The sequence below is a fragment of the Rhincodon typus genome, chromosome 24, assembly GCF_021869965.1.
Source record: "Rhincodon typus isolate 14 chromosome 24, sRhiTyp1.1, whole genome shotgun sequence".
NCBI classification, from domain to species: Eukaryota; Metazoa; Chordata; class Chondrichthyes; order Orectolobiformes; family Rhincodontidae; genus Rhincodon; species Rhincodon typus.
In genome coordinates, this window is record NC_063355.1 from 36,916,070 (window position 1) to 36,930,957 (window position 14,888).

Below are 14,888 nucleotides of genomic sequence, written 5' to 3' on the forward strand. Positions count from 1 at the left end.
CTTCAACCCATCAAGTATTTTTGACTAGCACAGACGTGATGGGTTGAAGATCCTTTCTCAATGCTGTAGACCTCGATGAACAAAGTCAATGGTTTTGCTTTGAATAAAGCAGGCCATTCAGCCCATCGAATCCACACCGATCCTCCGAAAAGCATCCCGCCCAGATCCACATGCCTATGCTATCCCCATAACCCTGCATATTTCCCATGGCTAACCCACCTAGGCTGCATATACCTGGACACTATGGGTAGTTTAGCATGGTCAATCCACCTAACCTGCACATCTTTGGACTGTGGGAGGAAACTGGGCCACTGGAGGAAACTCATGTAAATTCGGGGAGAATGTGCAAACTCCACACTCTATACTCAAGAGTAGAATTGAACCCGGGTCCCTGGTGCTGGTAAGCAGCAGTGGTATCACTGAGCCACCATGCTGTTGAGGTGCTTTTTCCAAACCAGTAAAATTGGAGATGTCTGCAAACTTTTTAATGAGCTGTTTGAAGCCACATGTGAGGAATCTGTTAGGGTAAAGGGATTAATTCAACCAGCTGTGTCAGCTAATAAACTGTTTTATTTAAAAATCTTGAAGACATGCCCGTACTTGTTCAATTTCTCTTTGGAAAAGTTGGGATACTTGATGCTGAAATTTGTCATCCATTTGAAGAATGCAAAAAAATTGTTGAGCGTTCATTAAAAACCAGGCCATAACCTTGTTCATCAATTGACCACTTATTTAATTATTGACTGAGAGAATCCAATCCCTTATAATTTTCCTCATCCACTACTGAAAATTCTCTTGATCATCCACTTCTGACTCTATAAAATGTGCATGCCATCTAGTTTCATCTTTGATAATTCAGCCAAATCCTCCAATCAAATACTGCATCTGTCTGAGCTCCATGTACATTCCACCCATGATTAATTAGTCCCTCAACGGTGTCTCTAATAATTTCTACCTTCCTCACAACTGAGTCTTGGCAAATAGGTTTGTCTGTTGTTTCTGGAGATGCAGCTGTGACCTGATGCAATGAAAGGCTGTTGGAGCATGAATTACATGTTGTGGACTCTCTCTCTCTCTCTTTTGCTTTGCAACGCCTTTAAGAACAGGCTACCCCTGCTTCCACACCAGAAACAAAAGAACCACATGCCAATTCTTCCCAGCAGAGGACAGAAATAGGACTCATCTCTCCATCTTGCAATATAGAGTCATACAGCATGGAAACAGACCCTTCATTCCAACCAGTCCATGCCAAACATAATCCCAAACTAAACCTGTCCCACTTGTCTGCTCTTGGCCCATATCGCACCAAACCTTTTCTATTCAAGTACCCATCCAAATGTCTTTTAAACTTTGTAATTGTACCCACATCCACCACTTCCTCAGGAAGTTCATTCCACACGTGATCCACCTTCTGTGTAAAACATTTGCTCCTCACGTCCTTTTTAAATCTCTCTCCTCTTACCTTAAAAATGTGTCCCCTAGTATTGAAATCCTCTATCCTAGGGAAAAGACAACTACCAGTAACTCTATCTATACCAAACATTATTTTATAAACTTCTATAAGGTCACTTCTCAACCTCTTATGCTCCAGTGAAAAAAGTCCAAGCCTATTCAACCTTTCCTTATTAACTCAAACCTTCCATACCCAGCAACATCCTGGTAAATCTCTTCTGAACTTCTCCAGCTTAATAATATCCTTCCTGTAACTGGGCGACTAGAAGAGCGTGGTGCTCAGCATGATGTCCCAACACCTAAACTCAAAAGACTGAGCAATGGAGGCAAGTGTGCCAAATGGAGTATTTGATGATTGTCTTCAAGCCCTCTGCTTGAGATTGTGGCTCGGAATGAAAAGCTCACGTCTGACACCAGCGTAATTCAAATTTTCCATTCTACCCAACTCAGTAAGAAACTAGATAGGAAAATGGCACACTAGACCTGCTTTTCAAGGTAATGTCCAGTTATATAGCTGCAACCTGTTAGGATTGAGCAAAATTTAGGTCCATTGCATCTTCAAAGTGTACAGCTATCACTGTATTGGTGAAATAAAAAGAAAAAAAACCTACTATAGATGTTGCAGATCTGAAGCAAAAATAGTGTGCTGGAGAAACTCAGCAGGACTGGCAGCGTCTGTGGGGAGAAAACAAAGTTAACATTTGAGTTCTGAAGAAGGGTCCCTGGACTCAAAACATTATGTCTATTTTTCTCCCACAGATGCTGCCAGACCTTTGAGTTTCACCAGCAATTGCTGTTTTTGTGACATGTAATGGTGAATGTGCTCACATTTTGATCTCCTTACTGAACTTGTGAAAGGAGTGAGCCATCTAGGATGTCATTATAAAACAGATCTTTGTGTCTTTTGGTGCAGTGGCAGTGTCCCAATCTCTGAGCCAGGAGGCCTGGGTTTTAATCACAGCAGCTCCAGAAGTACGTAGTAACGTCTCGGAGGAAAATATAAAACAGAACCTTAACAAAGTGCCCATTTGAAGCATGCATTGCCATGGTAATAATGTCACCCTTCAACCCTCTACAAGAAAGTTAACCAACTTAGTTAGCCTCTCTGTATCTCTGGTGAATACAGACCATTACAGCTGTTATATTCCATTTCTTTTTAAGTTACAAGGAGTCAGATTACCTGTCCAGTTCTCATCAATGTTAAAGTTAATCTCTCTGTGTGTAATTAATCTTTTCAAACACGCAGCTCCAGATTGCTCAGAACAGGATAGAATACATGGAACAGTCGATGGTGGAGCGGGGAATTGTAAGTCGACAGGAAGCTATCATCTGTGATCTAGAGAACAAACTCGAGTTCCAGAGGGCCCAGCTGAAGAGATTTGAGGTAGAGTTTTCTTTGTGTATATAACCATTGGTTTTGGTTTAATTCCTCTTCCTATCCTTCCAGGCACCCTATGAATCACCACATCTACCTTAGGCATCGCTTATGAATCCACACGGTGACTTAAGTTCCTTTTCTTTATTCATTCACGGGATGTGGGCATCGCTGGATGGACCAGCATTTATTGCCCATCCCTGATTGCCCAGAGGACAGCTAAGAGTCAACCGCATTGCTGTGAGTCTGAAGTCATATGTAGGCCAGACCAGGTAAGGATGGCAGATTTCCTTCCCTAAAAGACATTAGTGAACCAGATGAGCTTTTCCAGACAATCAGCAATGGATTTGTGGTCATCATTAGAGCCTTAATTCTGGATTGTTATTGAATTCAAATTCCACCATCTGTCGTGATGGGATGCAAAGCCAGGTCCCCAGAACGTTACTTGGATCTCTGGGTTAATAATGAGGCATGCACGCCATCAAGATGACAGCGGAGTAGGGCTCCAGAGCTGGGCCTTGTCTGCTCTGACCGCGATTCTTTTCTTTATTCTCTTTTCGTTTCTTTCCTTCTCCTTTCCTTTCCTTAACTCTGGCCTTGAGCTTGGATGGCATCGGTGACAGTGAGGGATCCGGCGCAGACTCACTTGGGCCTAGCGAGGTGAGCCCCTGTTTACTTCTCCAAAGCCACCACGGGACGTGGCATCAGAGTCAGCGGCTGCTAACTTGGCAGAGATAACGTTGGCAAGGTAGGCCCAGCAGTGAAAGATGGTGCCTGAAGATCGGCAACTTCAACATTGGTTGGGCCCCAGCACTGGCGGCGGCGAGGCGTTGGAGGAGGGGTAGTGGTGCAGGCGTTGTTGATGACGAGCTGGCTCAGGACCTGTGGGCTCCCTTTAGGCTCCATCTTTCTGTTTTCTTTTTTATTTCTTAAATTATTCAAAAGGGCGCTGGATCATGGCAACAGTGGAAAAGCTTTTCACTGCACTTTGCTGTTTCTCTCACTGTAAAACACATGTGGCAGTACAATCATTCATCCATTCATTCTAATAGTCCAGCGATAATACCACTAGGCCCTTGCCTACCTCCTCTGTCTGTGCTCAGGAATTTTAATTCCCGGGGCTTATAGGATTTAGAAATCACATAGAACAAGTTTGAGGTATTTTGGGAAGATTTATTGCAAGGTTTCTTAGAAAGGGGAATATTTTTCTATGTGGTTATGATAAAGCCACAAATTAGTAATATGTAATGTGAAAAATCAGTTAGAAAGATAAGGTTTGAATGAGTGTAAGCGTTCACCCAATATTGATTCTAATGTCATTGGGGATTTGCCCCAGGGTACTTATGTTGTTGCAGGTTTTCTTGCCCAATAAGGCACCTATATGTTTCTCCTAGGTCCCCATTTGACATAGAACCTTTTGCTGACAATTTTACTTCAAAGCTGGACAGAAATTGTCTTGGAACCTGTCATGTCTATAACTGATTTTGTGGCAAATTTCTAGGTGCAGTCTATCATAGATTCTGATGTATACATCAGACTGACACAAGACTCTGCACCAGCTTGCATGTTTAGGCTTATCCTCGATATATATGTTGAGTCTTCCAACCCTCCAATTTTTCAGGCACCTTTAGGTCTAAGAAATCGAAATCAGTTTCTCAGCTCAGACATACATGCTGGAGAGGTGATGGCCTAGTGCTATTATTGCTGGGCTGTTAATCTGGAGACCCAGGTAATGTTCTGGGAACCCAAGTTGGAAACCTGCCACAGCAGATGGTGGAATTTGGATTCAATAACAAAAACAAAACTCTGGGATTCAAAGTCTAATGATGACTGTGAATCCATTGTCGATTATTGGGAAAAACCCATCTGGTTCACTAATTCCCTTTAGAGAAGGAAAGTGCCATCCTTACCCCGTCTGACCGACATGTAACTCCAGACCCACAGCAATGTGGTTGAATCCTAACTGCCTGCTGGGCAATTAGGGATGGGTAATAAATGCTGCCCTAGCCAATGATGCCCTCAGCCAGCGACTGAATAAGAAAAAATACAGGGGATACCCAATTTATGAATGCTCAACTTATGTATGCGATTCCATACAGGGGTGTAACTCTAAATAGACAACATATGAACATTCCCTGTGCTTATGAATGGCTGCTTTATACTGTCCTGAAATATGTTCTGAGTCGTGAACAGACTCTGGACTGGAACCTGTGTTGTATATATACAGGGTTATACTTTCCTTATAGGTTCACACGTGCAATATTGAGCGTGCAATACGGGGTCATGCCGCCAAGAAGCTGTTTGGGAGCTTAAGACATACTCACAAAGAGCATTGAATTAATTTGAATTAGCAGTACTCTTTCTCACATTTCACAATGGTAATTGTTTACACAGTCCCCAGTGCTCATATTTTATACTGGATGAATAAGTCCACCCCAGGTTTGGGAAGGAATTTTCTAAGCTTCAGAGGTGGACTCCTCCTGTTGCAAGGTTCTGAGGTTTAGAATTTGTGGCTCTGCACCTGAGGATTATATGGCTGGAGTTGTTGTTTACCTCACTGTGCTGTGTCCTCCCATTATTTACAGCTGGTTGGTACTTTGGCCTTCTGCTGGCTGTTATCTGATCACTGCCTCCCACTTCCTAATAGCTTCTGCCTTGCTTTAGTTATTACCTTATCAAGATTTAATTCGGCCTCTAATTATAATCTTTCAAACAATCTCTTGTCTAGTTGCCCCACTACAGCATGACAGTGAATTTCTTTGCCAAGTGGAGTAGCTACTGTGCTCAGCTGAATAGTAAGAAGTAGTCACAGACTTATTCTCAATTCACCTATCGTAGAATCATAGATTGTAGAACAATACAGCAGGAAGGAGATCATTCATTCCATTCACTCTGTGCTGGCTTTATGGTCAGGTCATCAATTAATTCCACATCTCCACTCTTTCCCCATACCCTGCAAGTTTTTCTGCTGTTATTTATCCAATGATACTTCTTGCTTCTTTGGGCGTAATTAAACTCTTTCAAAAATTGGCTTTCTGTACATTACCACCACTTTTGCATTTTACACAGTGCTAATTGTGTAATTTTCCCAGGTCTTGTACACCAGTCAAAACTAGCATAAAGTACTCGCTTCCCCACTGATCAAATATTTCCATGTGCTAACTTGATTCCATTTATATTTATCGTACAAGCAATATTAAATCTTTTAAATCTGTTTATCTATCTTAGCCATGTGTCTGAAATGAAGTTTACCTGGTGGGCTAATGCAGTAAAAGGCTATTTATCAACATCATCAAACTGCTTTGTTAAACCGACCAAACTGCAGCTATGTTCCCCCACTGTGGTCTGCCTAATTTTCCACAATTGTCAGATTATTTTTGTTTTGAAACAAAGGCGTTTGGCTAAACCTGCCGGGATGTTGCTTTTGCAATACATTAATATATGGAATAATAACAACAGTGATTTATTCTAAGACTCTTCCCTTTACTGTTTAACCCCAGTGTGGCTGTAATCCCTCACCAGCCTGTTCTAACTCCCCCTTGTGGGCCTTATGATGATTATTGCACAGATCCTGATGATGTTGTCCTTCCTAGTTCAACGATCACCTGTTTGTACCGCTGTAACCCTTTCAATACCCAAGTCGCGTTCCCCCTCGTTTCCTTCAGCAGGGACACATCCGGCTCCAACAGAGCAGCGTGAATACTGCAAATGTGGACTAGTAACAGGGGGAGGCAATGGCCTAGCGGTATTGTAGGTGGCTTGTTAATCCATACAATGTTCCGGGGACCCGGGTTCAAATCTCTGCCATGGTGGAATTTGAATACAATAATAAAACAAATCTGGAATTAGGAAATTAATGATGACCATGAATCCATTGTCAGTTGTTGGAAAAATCCATCTAGTTTATAACATGAGGTGGCATGGTGGTTCAGTGGTTAGCACTGCTGCCTCTCAGCACCAGGAGCCTGGGTTCAATTCCACCCTTGGATGACTGTCTATGTGGAGTTTGCACACTTTCTCTGTGTCTGCCTGGGTTTCCTCTCATAGTCCAAAGATGTGCTGTTTAGGTGGATTGACCTTGCTAAAATTACCAATACACTCCAGGGATGTGCAGGCTAGGTGGCCTGCCTGTGGGAAATACAGGGATAGGATAGTGTTTTGGGCCTGGATGAGATGCTCTTCGGTGGGATAGTGTGCACTCAGTGGGCCGAATGGCCTGCTTCCACTCTGTAGGGATTCTATATAAATGAAAACACTTCAAATACTCAACAGCTCTGGCAGCAACCATGGACAGAGCATAGGGTTCCAGCTCTGGAATTCTGGCCTCACAATTCAGATTATTTCTGGCTCTTCTATTTCAGAAAAAGAGTTGATTTTTGTTCAGAAAATGTATCATTAAACAAAAGGGGCCCGTAAGCAAATTTCTTGGAACTTGTTTTGTGAAATCGGGCAGCCATTTGCAAGGAATGCCTTTATAAGAAACAGGGCAGGGGTAGTCCAATCGGCCCATCACATCTGCTCTATCATTCAATAAAATGATGTTGGTTCTGATTGCAGCCTCAACTCTACTTACCTGCCTGACACCCGCCATGACTCCCTCAGCAATCAACAATCTCAGTGACCCAGCGTTGAGTATGTTCAGTGACTCAGCTTCCATTGCTGTCTCTGGAAGATAATCCAAAGACTAGTGATGCTGTGAGAGAAGAAATTCCTTGACATCTGTGCCTTAGGCCTCTTATTTCCAAACCATACCCCTTAGTTCTTGATTCTGTCATTAATAGTTGATGATGGATATATGTTATTTACTTTAATAACTCAAAGTAGTTTCCTCTCCTTTCAAAATCTCTCATAGATTCCTACAGCTCAGAAAAGACCCTTCGGCTCACTGAATCTGTACTGACATAACTACCACTAAAAGTGCACAAGTCCCAATTTCTTGCACTTGTCTCATTTCCTTGAATGTGATAGTATGTGAAGTGCTCATCCAAATATTTTTTTAAAGGCTGTAAGGTCCCTGGCTTCCACTACCTTGTCAGGCAGTGCATTCCAGATTCCCACCACCCTCTGAGTGAAAAGGTTTTTTGTTCCCAAATCCCCTCTGAATCTCCTGCCCCTTCCTCTAAAACTATACCCTCTCGTAACTGACCTCTCAAACAAGGGGAACAGCTGCTTCCTATTCAATTTGCCGAATGTTGCAGAGGGATTAAAGTCAGGCCTGTGCTTTTGATCCTCCTATGCTCTTTGATGTGGGTTCTGCCAGGTATCTTGACCTGAAGTAGCAATGTTTTGGTTATCCCTTGTAACTAAGATACTACGACATGGAGACATGGTATTGAAAAATTCACCAAATACTTATAGCAGCTCATGAATATGTAAAGTGAAAAATTTGCTGCCAGAACTTCTGTCTTACCTGAAACAGTTAAACTTTGTCAAGGCTTAATAGATAATAGCGTGGTTCAGTGTAGAGCATAAATGGATGTCCATATGAACAGATAATTGGGTCCTAATGCTAAGCTCATTATGAATGGCCTACAGAGGGTAAAGGATGCCAAGGGGCCTCAATACCTCTCCTGTGATTCACTCAGGAAATGGTGTGAGTGCTCATTGAGTCAGGATGTGGGTTAATTCTGAGGCTCTCTGTGTTTTTAGCAGCTAGCTTTTGTCATTCTGCTAAAGAATATTGACAGAGGTAGGGAAAACATTAACTTTTTTAAGAATCATCTTGTAGTTTTATCTTGCCACAAGGCTGCAAGAGAGAGCAAGGTCATATGACATTGTATCACTTTCTCTGGTACTGTCTCATTGGCATATCACACAGTCAGGCTTTACTCCTTATACTCAACCTTCCCCATGTTCCTGATTCCACCCATTGTATTACCTCTTCCCTGCCTACCGCAACTTTCTAATCGCAATTTCATTTTCACAAGGACAACCTCTGTGGCGGTGTCTACCCAAAACATGTTCTCAGCTCCTTGGGAGGAGATTGGGAATTTGAGTAATCCATGTAGTCTCCCAAAACTGGGCAGAGGGAGAATTGACAAATGGTTATGATTCAGCAGTCAGCCTGTCACCTGGCTCTCTATGAATGTAATGGCTCTGCTCTGTTTTACTGTGTTAGTGATTACTTTCACTATGTAGAAGGTTGCCACTGTATAGTTGCCTCTGTTCTGTGGTGCTGTACTGTTTTCAATTTGAATGAGACAGGCCTATGGATCTGGTGTCTGTTCCAGAACTTTTCCATAACAAGCTTGATCGCAAATCAAAACTGATTCCGCTAGTTGGAGGTCCAGTAGGTTGTGTGTTTTTCTGATATTTGTCATAGTTTCACATCTGGCAGCAGTGCTACTCATCCTCAATCTCCAATCTCCCTCACTTTCTGGGATCTAAGGGGCAACTTTCTCACACAGACGATTGTGCGTATATGGTGTGAGCTGCCAGAGGAAGTGGTGGAGGCTGGTACAATTACAACAGTTAAAAGGCATCTGGATGGGTATATGAATATGAAGGGTTTAGAGGGATTTGGGCCAAATGCTGGCAAATGGGACTAGATTTATCTAGGATATCAGGTCGGCATGGACGAATTGGACCAAAGAGTCCGTTTCCATGCTATATATCTCTATGACTTAAGAGAGTGGGCCACTATTAGATTGGAAGTGCTGAGGCCTTTGCTCGAGATTTTGACGTGAGGAGGCTGAGCAGGGGTAAGTGCAGGTAAGGGGTCCTTAACTCTACTTTCTTTCTGACTAGACTGAAGGCAGTGGCGATGACAGGTAGGGAAGTGACTTGCTCCTCTTGCAGGATGCGGGAGATCAGGGAGACTTCCAGTGTCCCTGGTGGCTACACCAGTGAGAAGTGCACCCAGCTGCAGCTCCTGACAGACCGTGTTCGGGAACAGGAACAGGAACTGGAGCTGGATGCATTCAGGATCCTCCAGGATGCAGAGAACATCATTGATAAGAGCTATAGCGAAGTGGTCACCCCGAAGGTGCAGGATCACATAGCTGGGTGACCACCAGAAGAGGTAAAAGGAGAAGACAGATAGTGCAGGATTCCCCTGTGGCCATTCCCCTTAATAACAGGTATAATTTTGGAGGCGGCGTGACTTTTCAGGGGCTAGCAGCAGCAGGCAGGTCAGTGGCACTGTGACCAGCTCTGAGGCTCAGAGGGAAAGGGTACAGTCAGACAGAGCTGGCTGACGAGGGATATTGAGGCTTTGGTCAGGAAAAAGAAGAAGGCATACATTGAGTTTAAGCTATCGGGCTCAAGTGAATCCCTAGATGACTACAAAAATTGTAGGAGCACACTCATGAGGTAACTCAGAAGAGCAGAAAGAGGGTATGAGGTTGATCGGGCAGGTAAGGTTAAAGGTAGTCCTAAAAGGTTCTATAGCTGTATTAAGAGTAAAAGGGTACCTAGGGAGAGAATATGTCCCCTCAAGATCAGCATGGCTGCCTGTGTGTGCAGCCACAGGAGATGGGAGTGTGGGGGGGTTCTTTAATGATATTTCTCCCCTGTGTTTACTGAGGAGAGAATCATGGATGTTAAGGAAATAAGGGAAACCAGTGGGGATGTTTTGTACCGTATACATATTACCAGAGAGGAGGTGTTTGTAGCCTTTAAGCGCATTAAGGTGGATAAATCCCCTGGCCCTGATCAAGTCCATCCTCGGATGTTGTGGGAGGCTAGGGAAGAAATTGCAGAGGCCCTTGCAGAGATTTTTGCTTCACCTTTGGCCACTGGTTAAGTTCTGGAAGACTGGAAGGTAGCTAATGTTGTTCCATGGTTTAAGAAAGGTAGCAAAGACAAGCCAGGGAACTACACACAAGCCAGTGAGCCTGGCATCATTGTTAGGCAAATTATTGGAGATGATACTGAGTGACAGGATCAACCAACATTTGGATAGTCAAGGTCTGATTAGGGATAGTCAGCATGGACTAGTGCGTGGGAAATCATGTCTGACAAATCATTTAGAGTTTTTCGAAGAGGTAACCAAGAAGTTGGATGAGGGTAGGGCAATGGGTGTTGTCTTTAGGGACTTTAGTTTGGCCTTTGACAAGGTCCCACACAGCAGGCTAGTCATGAAAGTTAGGTGGCATGGGATCCAGGGAGAATTAACTAATTGGATTCAAAATTGGCTCGATGGTAGGAAGTAGAGGGTGATGGTTGAAGGTAGTTTCTCAGACTGGAGGCCTGTGACTTGTGATGTGCTACAGGGGTTGATGCTGGGACCTTTCTTATTTGTTATTTACATAAATGATCTGGATGTGAATGTGCAAGGCATGATTAATAAGTTTGCGGATGATACAAAATTAGGAGGTATCATTGATAGCGAGGAAGGTTATCAAAAATTACAGCGGGATCTCGATCAGATGGGGAAGTGGGCTGAGGATTGGCAAATACAATTCAATACAGATAAGTGTGAGGTGTTGCACTTTGGAAAGTCAAACCAAGGTAGGACTTATACAGTAAATTGCAAGGTCCTGAGGAGCGTTGTGGAACAGAGGGACCTAGGAGTACAAGTATATAGTTCGTTGAAAGCAGCATCACAGATGGACAGGGTGGTGAAGAAGGCATTCAGCATGCTGGCCTTCATTACTCGAGACATTGAGTATAGGAGTTGGGATGGTATGTGACAGTTGTATAAGTCATTGGTGAGGGTGCACATAATACAGTTTTAGTCATCCTGTTATAGGAAAGACATAGTTAAACTGGAAAGTGTGCATAGAAGATTTACGAGGATGTTGTCAGGTGTAGTAGGCCTGAGTCATAGGGAGAGATCGGCCAGGATAGGATCGGCCAGTTTATTCTTTGGAACGTAGGAGAATGAGGCGTGACCTTATTGAGGTGTATAAAATCGTGAGGGGCATAGATTGAATGAATGCTATAGTCTTTTTTCCAGGGATGAGGAATTGAAAACTAGAGGGCATAGGTTTAAGGTGAGAGGGGATAGATTTAAGGACCTGAGGGGCAACTTCTTCATGCAGAAGGTGGTCTGTGTATCGAAAGGGCTGCCAGAGAAATGGTTGAAGCAGGTACAACAGCAACATTTTATAAACATTTGGCTAGGTACATGGATGGGAAGGGTTTAGAGGGATATTGACAAAACACAGGCAATTGGAACTGGCTCTGTGGGCACCATGGTCAGCATGGACCAGTTTGGGCTGAAGGCCCTGTTTCCATGCTGTATTACTCTATGACTGTATGACTCAAAGTCATTGTCATACAGTATTTGTATGTCAGAGAGCAGGGAGTTCTGTTCTCAAGTCGCTTTCTCATGAAGCGTTCATGTGCTGCCAAAGCTATTTTGGAGTAGAATTGATTGTAGTGATCACAGTTAATTATAGAAGTTATAGTGGGTCAGAGTGACCTAAAAAATCACTTATTTTCTCAAAAGACCTCTGTTCTGCTTCTTCCTAGAATCATGCATTGCCTTATCTTAGCAGCTGATGCTAAAGGGGATTGATAAAGGTGGACTTTGAACAGATGTTCCCCTTTGTGGAACAGTCTCGAACAAGAGGCCATAGATGTAGAGTGAGAGGAGGTAGGTTCAAAACTGAGATGAGGAGGAACTACTGCTCTCGGAGGGTGGTGAATCAGTGGAACTCACTGCCTCAGAGTAGAGTGGAGGCAGAATCAATCAAATAATTCAAGAAAGAAATAGATATGTTTCTGATGAAAAGCGGGATAAAGGGCTATGGGGAGCAGGCAAGGAAGTGGAGTTGACAACAGGATAAGCTCAGCCATGATCATGTTAAACAGCGGAGCAGGCTCGAAGGGTTGAATTGCCCCCTCCCACTCCTAATTTCGATGTTCCTACGTTCCTACATTCCTGATGTAGGGGTCCATCGATAACAGATAGATTGGTCAAGAACTTTCTGACTTGTTTTACCAAATCCATGAATGTCTAGAGGTCAATCATGTTCTGAGGAGCTGGAAAATTCCTTCATCGTGATGTCGTTGTGGATCAACGATGACACTGGATGTTTCTTCAATATGTCCAAGGAAATGTCGAACTCAATTTTCAGTTGGTGACAGTCCACATTCCTTGATGACTGCAAGTTTTGCTTCTCATTGTGGCAGCACCGCTCACACTCCACTGAAACGATCTATCTGAGTGGATCCATGGATCAGAACATCATCCCTGTGACATGCGACTATGTCCTGGTAACGAATAACCGGGATTCTTCAGCAAAGAGTGGTTGCCAAAAGCCACTGTTTGCATTCAACTTAGTGAAGATTGAACTTTTGCCCAGTTTTGCCAAGCTCTTGTCCATGTGACATATGATGAACTTAGCCTTCAACTACTTTGTACAGCTGTAAGATCTGCATAGATTATGCTAGATCCATTGGGCTTTGGCACTAGATCGCCCCTGTGCAGCAGGTTGTCAGTTCAGTCATTGATGAAACAAGCTCTTATTTTGACAGGGAGTCAATTTCTGTCGATTCATTGAGCTTTTCTGGGTTTAAATGAGCACAGTAGCTTTATTTCCCAGTGTAGAATGATGCAATTTGCTGTGTTCAGCTTACCTAGCCCTGTGACCAGCAATGGAAATTCAACTCATAAGGTTTTAGATCAATCTTCTTGGTTTTCCACTTTTTGTACTCAGCAAATCAGATGTGAATCAGCACAGGTTTTCCCTGCTTAAGAGTGAACAGCTCTGGTTTAGGATCACATGCAAGGTTTCTGCAATTTTTCTCTCTCTGTATTGTTGAGTTGCATTCAGTTGTCCTATGAGCTTAAGTTGTATACCACCTGGCCCATGTAGTTTTGTACATGATGGCTATGTGGCAGATTTCTCCAACTTTGATTCATTGTCAGAAATTGGGGTTGGTTAGTTCAGTTGGCTGGATGGCTGGTTCATGATGCAGAATGTTGGCAGCAGTGTTGGTTCAATTCCCATACTGGCTGAGGTCACCACAAAAGCCCTGCCTTTTCAACATTGCCCCTTGTCTGAGATACGGTGACCCTCATATTAAACTCATGCCACTCATTTCTCTCTAATGCGACTAACTATTGTCCTCTGAGACGATGGCAACCTTCAGCAGGAGAAAGAACTGAAACTGTTGCACTGGTGTTTAAGTTAGCATACGCTTTGTTTCTTCCTACTGGGAGATCAGCACTCCAATAACGTCCACTTAGGCCCTTAATCTTACCAATGCAAGGTTTCTCAATATTACTGACATCTTCTATTTCATAGGTCTTGCCACCATTCCAGGGTTTCTCTTTAGTTTTAACAAGCTTCGTTTTGTGACACCCAGCTTCGTAGTCCCTTTCTTCTTGCAAAATTGTCTTTCAGCCTCTTTGGCAGAACAATTTCTGCATCTGTGTCTTTTTTCCACCACACCAATAAAATGATTTGGGGTGGTTGATGGGTACACTTCCTGCACCCCCTGTTAATTTTATAGTAGTATCTTTGCTTTTAGTCTAAAAGTACTCCACAGAGTCCATCATTTCTGGGATATGTCTGTCTCTGTCACCCCCAAATCATTGACTGATCTTGCTTCCTGATCTCAGCTTGCCTCAGTTGAATTGTCTTTGTTAATATTAGGTCATCCCTCCGCTATAAGTATTCAGACAATGCTTCATCTAAGACTCTGACGACAATTAAATTCTGATTAATTTTTCTGACATACACAGTTCTCTGCAAGTGTGTACAGATCGTTGATAGAAGTATCAATAATTTCCACTTGTCATTGGATACACGTATTAAATCTAGCTGTCTTGACAATGGTATTATTTTGAAGATTGATGCAAGCATCAAGTGCTTTTGTTAACTTTGTCTTCCTCAACCCTTTGCCTGACTAGGATATTGCCTGCATAGCTCCTAATAATGTACTGACCTCCTTAAGCCCCAGCTTTCAGGGAGGCCTGATGCGATACTTTATAAATCTTCAGTATCATTTCAATCATGGTTGTGTTGTTGCATTCTGGCCTACAATCTGCTTCAAATGTTTTGCCGAAGACTTTTCCATATTGCTCTTTCACTTGCTGCCACCATGCAATGGATTCATTGTACTTTTAAAGAATATTTATAACATCTGCTCACGCAAGGAACACACT

General features: G+C 43.0%; 1 protein-coding gene across 1 annotated transcript in view; it reads left to right on the forward strand.

Moving 5' to 3' along the window:
* Window positions 1–14,888, forward strand: part of LOC125486002 (unconventional myosin-XVIIIb-like) — a 280,703-nt gene that overhangs the window by 219,964 nt on the left and 45,851 nt on the right. Inside the window, exon 36 of the mRNA XM_048611748.1 lies at window positions 2,699–2,836. Coding sequence (XP_048467705.1) covers window positions 2,699–2,836 — 138 coding nt within the window. The remainder of the gene's footprint in view (window positions 1–2,698; window positions 2,837–14,888) is intronic.